At 40.8% G+C, this 11,676-nt stretch overlaps 1 protein-coding gene and 1 pseudogene across 1 annotated transcript; one reads left to right on the top strand and one right to left on the bottom strand.

Annotated features, from left to right (window-relative positions):
* The first annotated feature begins 3,611 nt into the window (after positions 1–3,611).
* On the top strand, positions 3,612–4,564 carry LOC147916576 (olfactory receptor 10T2-like; annotated as a pseudogene).
* A 5,732-nt stretch (positions 4,565–10,296) lies between these two features.
* Positions 10,297–11,283, bottom strand: LOC101405546 (olfactory receptor 5P76-like). Its single transcript, XM_004418388.2, has one exon. The coding sequence runs from the start codon at positions 11,281–11,283 to the stop codon at positions 10,297–10,299; it is 987 nt and encodes a 328-aa protein (XP_004418445.2).
* Positions 11,284–11,676: the final 393 nt, after the last annotated feature.

The following is an 11,676-nucleotide window of genomic DNA, read 5'->3' on the forward strand; positions in this document are numbered from 1 at the left end:
TCCCACATCACAGAGATCCTGTGCCTGGTTCCATGTTGTGTTTCCCATGTAGAAAAATCCTGGCACATCACATGCATTTAGTCAATATGTAATGAATAAATTCATGACTTCCAAAATCATTTAACCACTCAGTACCTTGCTTTATCTTTTATAAAAACAGAATGAAAATTCCTACCACACAGACTTGTGAGAATTACCTGAGACAGCTCTGTCTAACCCCAGCATCTCATTTGGCACATTATAGGTATTAAATAGGTGCCGGTTATCTGACCGGACTCCTCTTGTATTCTGTGCCCATAACTACAATGCAAATAGAAAATACTAACTCTTCAAATAACAATATAGGGAAGTTTTCACCTATTATTTCTTGAAATAGATTCTCTCCCCCTTTGTCTCGCTCTTCGCCTTCTGGGACACCTATAACACGGATGTTAGTGCGCTTGATGATGTCCCAGAGGTCCCTCAGACTGTCCTCACACTTTTTAATTCTTTTCTCTTTTACCTGTTCAGCTTGGGTAATTTCTTCTAGTCTTTCGTCCAGCTCGCAGATCCGTTCTTCTGTATCCTCTACTCTGCTTTTGAGTCCCTCTAATGAATTTTTCATTTCCAGTATTGTATTTTTCATTTCTGATTGGTTCTTTTTTATATCTTCCATTTCTTTGTTGACATTCTCACTGAGTTCATCTATTCTTCTCCCCAGATCAGTGAGCATCCTTAACACTCTTAGTTTGAACTCTCTGTCGGGTAGGTTGCTCATTTCTGTTTCACTTAGTTCCTTTTCTGGGGTTTTGTCCTGTTCCCTTACTTGGAATGTATTCCTTTGTCTCCTCATTTTACCTCTTTCCCAGTGCTTGTGTCTACGTATTAGGTAGGTCAGGTACGTCTCCTGCTCTTGAATAGGTGACCTTATATAAGTGATGCCTTAGGAGGCCTGCAGTGTGCTTCCCTCAGTTCTCAATGTTCCAGGGGTGACCCCTATGTGGGCTATGTGTGCCCTTCTGTTGTGGCCTATTTGCTCTCTCTGTAGGTGCCCAGGGAGGCCGAGTTATGCTCCTGGCCAGCTGTTGTAATGCTCAGCTGCTTGTAGTTGTTGTAGGCCCTTCAGTCTCTTTATCAGGTGTGGGGAGCCCCAGCACAGTTGGCTGCAAGTTCTAATACCACATTTGTGTTTCAGTATTTCTTTTAAGTGAGTAGGCCCCCAGCGTGGCAGGTTGTTAGGCTCAGGGGCTTACAATTGCTATAAGCCTCCAGCCTTTAGGTCTCTTGTCAGCTCTCTGAGGATTGCAACTGGGTGGGGCTGGCCTCAGGTATGGGAGCACCCAATTGTTTCAGGCTTTGGAAGGTGGGGCAAATGCCCTATGTGGGTCTTTGAGAAGCATGAGTCTTCTGCAGCTGACAAACCCTGCCACCGATAGGTCCACACACACAGTCAACACAGTCCTGCCCCGTGTGCCTGCCCCGACCTCCTGAAGCGGACTCAGTCTCTCCACAGCAGGAGCCCCACACACTCCACCACTGCCCCACACTCTCCACCCACTCCTTGTGCATGCCCTGCCCCACTGAAGTGGGCTCAGTTGCCAGGCTGCAGAGAATCTAGTCACCAATCTATGCAGGCCCACAAGTTGCCTGAGGGCTTGTTGTTGGGTGGGGCCAGTCTCTAGGGTGGGCCGCCTGCCCCAGCTGAGCTGGATTAAATGGGTGCTCTAGCGGATGGGGCAGACCTGGGCTAGCAGGCCCTAGGGAGAACTCCAATGGCATCTGTGTCAGCACGCCCACACCAGGCCACAACAATGGCCACCGCCAATGTCCCAGTCCCTGGAGAGGTCTCACCTCTCACCAAGATGCACTCAGAGCCTATCAGGTGAGTCTCTTTTCACCAAAGCACTGTGCACCTTTCTTTCTGGTGATTTTAGGTTGCTTTCTGAAACGGGTGAGTTTGCGTGTGGGCCCTTTAAGAGCCGGTTTTAATTTCTTTGTGAACCGGGTTTTCTGGGGGTATTCCCCAATGTTTTAGTAGCAGGCAAAGTCAGATATTATGCCACTCATCTCGATTGTGCTGGGTCCACAAAGTGCCTACAGTGGAGCGCTCCCCGGCTCAGGGCCCCGCTCCTCCAGGGAGGGCTGCAGACCTCTGGGCTGCTCCCAGGCGGCAGTCAAGCTGGCGGCTTGTGAAGGCGGCATTTTTTCTCTCCGGAAGGGAGTTTCTGCCTCTTCCACCTCAATTGGGATTGTCGTTTGTTGCAGGAGTTCCTCTTATCCAGTTTTCAATTCTCTCTCAGGGGTAATTTTTCCACGAGTAGTTGTAAATTGGCTGTGTCCACGGGAGGAGGTGAGTTCAGAGTCTGCCTATGCCGCTATCTTGACTTCTCTCTCTCTTCAAATAACAATGTATTTGTTAGTCCTACAGAATAATTTCAAGGTAATGTTTCTCTCTTTCTCTTGCACACGACTTCATTTTCCATTGCTCATTCCTAACTATTTTTCTTTCCCTTTAGCTTTAGCAGTGACAGAAGTTAAAATCAAAATTCTATAGAGTATCTTCATATCATTTTTCTGCCCTCACCTCCTACAAGACTGGATGTTTAATGAACAATCAAAATAGAAGTATGACTTGATGAATTGATCTGAGGAATGTGAGTTGATTCTATTCACTCTGTGCTTCAACGCAAATAACATAACAAGTATACCTGTGGGAAAATGTCCCACAGGTTCTTCTGAAAACCCACAAGTTTATTATAACATAGTGACCAGAATATGCCCTTCTAGAATGAGACAGTACCTTCAAAATCATTTTGACTCCAAGCTAGTTCATTATGTTATATCAGGCATCTGGAAAAGAACGCCAATGAGAAGCTCTTAAGAACTTAAAAATTATTGATATGTATTAAGAACTAATGATATTGTGTATCAAAAGCTCGAATTATTACCATGGATAGGAACTCAGCAGGATTTACAATATGTTAAATTCATTTGTGTAGTCTAGTCATTGTCACAATTATCACCTTTGGGGCCACTTCATGGTTGTGCATTGATGAAAAGAGGATTACATTGAAAGAAAAGTCAAAGTTCTTTCAGAAAATTTCACTGATCTCCCTAAATTTTTTTAAATGTTATATTCCTTTTAAGTCATATAAATGATTGAATTATATTATTCATTCAATCAGTAGTTTAATAAACAGTCCTGAGTACCAGGGTACAACCAGATCACAAGCATTGCAAAATGTGGCATCACAAAATCCAGTGGGTCAGAACAAAGCAATCTTATTCATATTTTCACTCTTACATGCAGATCCTGATTGGAAAAGAGAGAGATAAAGAGTGCTTTTGTGAGCAGAATCCAAGAAGATATTTGGGCCCACTCTCTGTCATTTATGCAGATTCTCATACTAGAATCATTCACATCACTCTGACTCTTGAAGGTGACTTCAGTCAGGTGCATTAAACATCTCTTTCCCAGGTTCTCCCATGAAGAGTTGCCTGAAACTTGCCCAGGTGCCATTGATTAAAGTGTAGGTGACATCAGTGACACAGATCTTTTTACAGTCATCTCAGAGTCTTAATCTCAAGAATCTCTGCATCTTTGGAGCAAAGTTGCTGTGCCCACCAGGAGGATGGGCAATCATACCACAAGGAGCACGTTCCTTCTGTGTGGTTTTTCGAGTTTCCAAGACCTGCAGAGTCTCTTCTTTGTGGTGATTTTCTTCTCCCATGTGACCATCCTAGCTGCAAATGTGTCCATAATGGTGGCCATCAAGCTCAGTCACAACCTTCACACCCCCATGTATTTTTTCTTCTGGCCTGTCCTTGTACAACTATGGTAATCCTCCCCCGCATGTTAGTGGACTTGCTGTCAGACAGCAAGACCATTTCCCTTCCTGAGTGTGCCACGCAGACATTTTTCTTCTTTGGCTTGGCAGGCAATAACTGCTTCACCATGGCTGCCATGTCCTATGACCGCTACATTGCCATACACAACCCACTGCACTATGCCATCCGGAAGACCCATAATATCTGCTTTCAGCTCGTGATGGCTTCTTGTGTGGTTGGGTTCCTGGTTTTTCTGTGTATCATCATCAGCGTATTCAACTTGTCTTTCTATGTCTCCAGTACCATCCAGCACTTCTTCTGCGACATCTCGCCTGTGGTTTCTCTTGCTTGTGATTATACTTTGTAGCACGAAATGGCTATTTTTGTGCTCTCTACCTTTGTGTTGGTGGGCAACTTTATTTTAATTATGATTTCCTATGTCTTCATTGGGTCCGTAGTTATGAAGATGCCTTCTGTAACAGGGAAGTATAAGGCCTTCTCGACTGCCTCCTCCCACCTCACTGTAGTGTGCATCCACTATGTATTTGCATGCTTTGTTTATCTGAGGCCCATGGATAGTGATTCATTCCACGAAGGTATGCTGATGGCTGTGACATATACAGTGCTGACACCTCTGCTTAATCCTATCGTTTACAGTCTAAGAAAGAAAGAAATGCAGATAGCCCTAAGGAAAGTACGAAATATTGCAAATAGGTTTATCCTTCAGAGGGTAGATAAAAGAACTCTGAACATTTAAAAATTTACAGATTGCTGATAAATAAAAGTAGAAAAAGGGAAGTACCTCCAATAAAAATCATCAATTTGTGTACAAAGCAATCAAAGTATTATCTAATTACCAGATATATCCTGGTATCACCATTTTTCTAGTACAAACAGGATACAATTTTAAAATATTTTCAAATATATGTGTGCATGCATTTATATATATATATGTATATACACAAATATGCATGCAGTAAATGAATCAAAACATGTTTCGGAACACAGTATTTTCATGACAGCATTGGATGAATCTACCTGCTTATGGATTGTAGTTTTAGTGTCAATTCCCAGAACTTTTTAACTAGCCCTATACCTTAAATACTTTCTCCTATTTTTTTCTAAAGGTTTATAGTTTATAGTTTTACATTTTACATTTAGTCTATGATCTATTTTGAGTTAATTCTTGTATGAGGTGTGAGGTTTAGGATGAGGTGCTGCCATCCTCCATGGATGTCCAATTGCTCCAGCACCATTTTGGAAAAACCCTCCTTCTTTCAGTTGATTGTTCCTGTATCTTTTGAAAAAAATCAGTTGGGCATGCTTCTGTGGGTCTTTCTCTGGGTTCTCCAGTCGGCTTCATTGATCTGTGTGTCTGTTCTTCCACCAGCACCACGGTGTCCTCATGACTGTGCTATAAAATAAGCCTTGAAATCAGGTAGAGGGATTCCTCCCACTTCACTCTTCTCTGTCAAGAGTATTTTATATATTCTAGGACCTTTCCTCTTTAGTAGTGTAAGTATTTAGTACTGTAAATTTTCCTCTCAGCACTGCTTTACGTGAATCTCACATGTTTTCATATGTTGCCTTTTAAAATTTCCATTCTATTCAGTGTGTTTTTTAAATACTGAAGTTTCAAGTCTTCTTTTTATCATTTACTCTCTGTCTAGAGAATTTTCTTTAACCATTACTTAAAGGTTGATTTGTGGGGAAAAAAATTCTCTTAGTTTTCCTTCATTGGAAATGTCTTTATTTTTCCTTCATTTTTGAAGGCTATTTTAGGTCAGATATAGAATTTATGTTTAAAAATTCTTTGCTTTTAGTACTTGAAGAATATTGTGCTGCATCCTTCTGGTTTCATGAGAACCGTGCTGTCTCCTATATTCCCTTTTTTTTTTTTTTTTTTTAACATTTTCCGATAAGTAATGACTCCTTTCTCTCTGGGTGCTTTCAAAACTTTTCTTTGTGTTATTTATAGAACATTAAGTATGATGTGACTTGGTATGTGTCTCTTTGGGTTTATCCTGTTTCATGTTTGCTGAGCTTCCTGAGTCAGTAGCTCTATGTCTTTCACCAAATTTGGAAATTTTTCAGCCTTCATTTCTTTGAACACCTACTCAGTCCCCCTTTCTTTCTTCTCTCCTTCTGGGACTCCCATTTTATGAATGTTAGCTCCTTTTTTATTGTCCCACAGACCCGTGTAGCTGTGTTCTTTTTTTCAATCTGTTTTATTTTTGTTTAGAAAAGTATTTCTATTTATCTTTATGCAAGTTCACTGATTCTATCCTCTGTCGTCTGCAATCTACTCTTGAGATCACCTAGCAAGTTGTTTTATTTTTTAATTTGGTGACTATATTTTTCAGTTCTATCATTTTCACTCAATTATTTTTTATAACCTCTATTTCTTTGCTGAAATTTTCTGTTATTGTCATTTGTATCAAGAAGATTAATGATAGCTTACTGATGCATTTGTTTCATGGCTGCCTTATAATCTTTGTCAGATAATTTCAACATCCCATTCATCTTGGTGTTGGCATATATTGTCTTTCTCATTGAAGTTGTGAGAAAACTTCAGAACCAGAACTGCCTGATTCTTGGTTTGATAAGAGAGTTTTGATTGTATCATAGACATTTAGGATATTATATTATGAGACTCTGGATCATGTTCAATCATTTTTTAGGAGGAGGTCCCCCTGTTGAGTGTCACTGCAACCACCAGGTGACTGTGGATGTTCAGCTTCCTGCTCAGCACTATTGACACAACTCTGCAAAAAGGGAAAGACTCACACTGCCTCCTTGCAGATGAGAGAGATGGAAGATAAGCTCCCCCCTCTGCCCTGTTGTCTCCTTCCCAGTGATAGTGGGACACTGACTGCATGCCTCCTTGCCTCCAAGAAAGCTCAGGTCCTTTATGGGCCCCAGTGCTACTAGGGAAGGGGGGAAATGTAAAGCTCTTCATACTTCTTAGTAGTTACAGGGTGGAGGTGGAAGTTCAGTTGCCCAACGGTGCACTAACAAGTAGGGTTGGAGGTGAAGGGAGCAAAGTACCATTAGCCCCACCTCACACTCCCTCATTAAGTCTCATTGCTTCCAGTGAGGCTCATTTCTTCATTGGACCCCACTGACGCTACCCAGGCTAAAAGAAACAGAGGGTGAGTGGGGTGAAGAACAGCTCCTTACTTGGCCCCACTGAAAGCTGGGGGTGGGGGAAAGGTATGATTTTTTCATTGGCGTTTGTCTGGAGTAGGGCAGGTTCTGCCAAAAGGTTTTCTGTTCTGTTAAGGCTACCCTTTTCCCAGTTCTTTGGTTAGAAGGAACAGGCTTTTCTTGGAGCTCTTTTTCTCTGTGTCTCTTGCCAATTCTGGTTTGGAGGCTTCTGCAGCATCCTGTCCAAGATACATGAAAACAATAAGGAAACCCAGGGACTCATCACTATGTGGTTCCTCAGGTCCCAAGTTCTAGGAGTCGGCCTTCTTCTTCCTCCTTTAAGCGTCTTCCTATGCTTGTTTGTTGTGTCACATCTAGGGGTGTTTTTAGCGATAAGGAGAAGGACCTAGAGGATAGAGCTACTACATTTTCAATGAAACCACAAGTCTATGACTTCAAACATTTACAGATATTTATCCACCTTCTTATTTATTTTCTGCCAGAAGGTTGTTCTAATATGAGTTAGCCTGACATGTCCAGATGTAGAAGTCTCCATACTTACTTTGAACAGAGAGGGTTGGCTAGAATGGAATGTGTGAGAGACAAATGACAGTCCTCTAGTGGTGAAGTATTCTCAAAGAGCCCCTCACTCCACCCCTCCACAGACAGTATATGCCCTAAAACAAGTCAAACTAGTAAGAGGATATTTGTGACTTTGAGCTTTTGCTTAACCTTTCTGTGCCTCCGTTACATCCTCTGTAAAATATGAGTCGAAAAAAATTTTATAGGGTTATTCTGAGGATTAATTGGGTCAATCTTGTAAATCACTGGGAACAGTACCTGGAATGTAGTGAGCAATCTCACATTATAGCTCCTATTGCTAATACTCTTACTACTGCTACTACTACTATTACTAACTAACAATGGGCTTCTGGATCTTCTAATTCTCCAACAATGCAAACACAAAGCGGAGACATTGTTCAGCCCAGGGTGATTAAGAAAGTTTTACTGAACTAGGCTGGGATTCTAGTTGCCTAGATCTGACATATTCAATCACTTAAAGCAGGCTGACACTCAACAGATTGAAAGGCAGCACAGTCTGTACTTCATGCCAGAGCATAAGCTTCATTTACCCATCCATTCATTTATTAATTTTTCTTTCATTCATGTCAAATATGCATTTATGCTTACTATGTTCCAGGAGCTGTGTGAAAACTAGATGCATGGGAAAAGTGGAAAGACATTGTAGCCATCCATGTGAAACTTCCAGCATTATGGAGGAAAAAAAAAAACAAACTAATTCTGTAACTACATACAAGTACAGTGAGTATTCCAAAGAAAATACACAGGGTTTTATGGGGGATAGCAGGTGTCCTTCATTTGGTCTCAAGCTTCCAGAAGGCTTCCGAGAGCAGGGGAAATAACATTTAGGGTAGTACCTATGGCATGAATAGGCATTACCCAGATTAGGGGAAAATCGCATTCTGGTAGAGTTACTACATGTGAGTGGGTCCTGAGGCAGCAAAGAAGATGCACGTGTTCAAGGATTTAAAAGAAAACCAATGATTGATTCCTAGAGTTTGGGTGTTGGGGACTGTGGAAAGAGTGGTGAGAGAGAGAAAACAGGGACCATATTCAGTACTTTGTAAGCCATGTTAAGAATTGATGCCTTTATTCTAAGATCTTGGGGGTATATTAATGAAGAAATTAATCTGTTTAGATTTATGGCAGTGGTTGTCATACGGCAGATGAATTGAAAGAGAGTAAGAGAGGAAAGAGGAAAACTTGTTATGGTTCTATTAGTCAGCATTCTCCAGAGAAAGAGAATAGGAGACAGAGAGAGAGATTTATTTTAATTGCTCATGCAATTGTGGGAGATTTCAATTCCAAAATCCACAAGACAGCTCAGCAGATTGGAAAATCCAGTAAGAGATGATGTCACAGTCTTGAGTCCAAAGGCAGCCTGGAGACAGAATCTCTCTTTTTCAGGGGACCTCAGTTTTTTCTCTTAAGGTTTGCAACTGATTGAACAAGGGCCACACACATTATGGAGGATAATCTGCTTTGCTCAAAATTTACTGACTTAAATGTTCATCACACTCCAAAATACTTCCATGGCAACTTCTAAACTGGTGCTTGGCCAAACAACTGGTCACCATGGCCTAGCCAAGTTGACACATAAAGTTAGCTATCACAGGAGTATTGTTGTGAACTAAATATATAAGATGCTATCTGGAAATAGAAGTATTGACAATGAAAATGAAGAAAAGTAGGAGGTAAATATTGGACTCGGAATGTACAAGACTTTGTGAATGAATGTAGGCATGTGGATGGGAAAAATAAATTTCTCTCAGGTTTCTGAGTCAATAAATTGATTGAATGATGGTGCCTTTTGCAGGGATATGGAACATTGGAAGGAAGCAAGCTGGTGGTGGAAGGAGATAATTAGTTTTCAGCAATTCATGCTTGAGTTTTGTTAGACAAAAATATTTTTGCCTAAAACACTAAATAGAGGACAGAGGATGAGGAATACATGTGGTAGTCATCAGGATATAGAAGTAAATTAAGCTTCACAGAGGAAATACCATCCAGTTCCCTCAAGCTTTCTTTACGGGGTGTGTGAGTCTGACCATAAACAAGTCATTCCAAGAGTCTGTTCCGCCCAATCCCTGATGAGTTTAGGAAGCCTGCTCTTTTCCAGAGGAGCGTCACCTGTTTTGTCATGACACAAGACTTCAAGGGTTGGTCAGGGGCATCCTATCCTGTTCTTTCATGGGGTCTTCTGTAACTCCTATAACTGGCTGGAGCCAGAGACCAGGAACACAGGGCAGCATTTATGGGTCCAAAAAGCCGATCGTCAGCACACTACCTTCCTGCAAGAAGAATGTCTGCAGTAATGTTACTGTCTGGTTCCACTTGTTCACGTCCCCTCAGAATGTACTCAGTCATAACTGTAAATGTCATGCTCATTTCAGAATAAGGTGTAGTTAAAAATGGATGCAGTCTTAAATGTTTGGAGGTACAATAACCTTAACGTATGGCAGAGAACTACTTTTGAAAAGATATGAATAAAATTTTAAAAGGATTTTCATCAGATTAAGTATTTTTTCATGTTAACCAATTTGTGTGAATAACTATAAATTTAATTTAATTTTATTAAAGGTAACTCGCTACAGGGCTCTGACAAAGTTTGATATCAGAAAATCCACCCCCTACCTTTACTAAAAATCTCCACATTGACTAATGACACATGGACCCATATATTTCTACCACAGACACTCTTTGTCCTTTTATTATTATATTTACTGTATGTTATTATACCAAGTACTATAAAATAACAGATTAAGAAAATATTTTCCTAGCAAGCTCCCTCTTCAGAGCCCCCTTAATTTCATTGTTTCTGAGGCTGTAGATGAGGGGGTTCAACATGGGGATCACCACCATGTAGAACACAGACACCACCTTGTTCTGGTCAGCTGAGTAGCTGGACTTGGGCACCACATAAATGTATGTGATGGTCCCATAGAACAGAGTGACCACGGTGAGGTGCGAGGTGCAGGTGGAAAAGGCCTTCTGGCGCCCCTCAATGGAGCGCATCTTCAGGATGGTGATGAGGATGTAGATGTAGGAGACAGCTATGACAAACACAGTGACTACTGTGATGGAGCCAGAAGTAAATGAGGGGACAACTGCAGGGATACTGATATCCGAATAGGAGAGTTCAACTAAAGGGGCAAAATCACAGAAAAAATGGTGGACTCGATTTGGTCCACAGAAGAGTAAAGAATAGAAGCAAATAGTAAAAGAGCAAGCATTGAGAAAACCACCTACAAAAGCCACTGTGAGTAACTGGACACAGACTTGTGTGGACATTTTTGTGGAATAAAGTAGTGGGCTGCAGATTGCCACAAAGCGATCATATGCCATGGTAGCCAGAAGGAAGAACTCAGCTGTCCCAAAGAAAACAACTGAACCAAGCTGGATGGCACATCCAAAATAGGAGATGGTATTTGTCTCCACCAAGAAGTTTACAAGCATATTGGGTGTGACAGAAGATGAATAGCCTATGTCAGCAAAAGCCAAGTGGCTCAGAAAAAAATACATAGGATGATGGAGCTGAGAAGAGATTCCGATAAGAATGATTGTGCTGAGATTGCCAGATATTGTCACCATGTAGATACACAGGATGATCATGAAGAGGATGACTCGAAAGATCGGGTCGTCAGTTAAGCCCAATAAAATGAACCCTGTCACTTCAGTGTGGTTCCCATCCCCCAGGACATCCATGACACATTTAGCTGCTACCAAAATGAACCTGTGATGAAACATTACATTAAAGAAGTGGTAAATTTGATGGTTTCATTTTCATTTATACTTATTGACATTACTATCAACAAATAATTCAAGCTAAGTTCTGACTTTTTTTTTACTTCAGAGTCCAGGGTTTATATATTGATGTATAATTAGTCTTCTACATTTTAAAAATTGTTTTTAGCAGAAACACTAAAAACCTACTTCAAGTAATGTATATCTTTTTTCTTTATGCTGTATATTTATAAAATGTTCTTAAATTGGCTTTAAATGTAAAGATTGAAAAATATAAGCATATGAGAATAACAAAATAGAATGGTAAGCATAGCAAAAAAGAAAAAAGATATAAACATAGGATTATGTAATGGAGACTTGAGTAACAGCTAGCATTTATTGAATCCTTACTAAATA

Source organism: Ceratotherium simum, chromosome 7 (genome assembly GCF_057802395.1).
Source record: "Ceratotherium simum simum isolate JZ-2026a chromosome 7, ASM5780239v1, whole genome shotgun sequence".
NCBI classification, from domain to species: Eukaryota; Metazoa; Chordata; class Mammalia; order Perissodactyla; family Rhinocerotidae; genus Ceratotherium; species Ceratotherium simum.

Excerpts from the sequence above, each read along its gene's own strand:
- LOC101405546 (XM_004418388.2), bottom strand. The coding sequence starts at position 11,283 with ATGTTTCATCACAGGTTCATTTTGGTAGCAGCTAAATGTGTCATGGAT.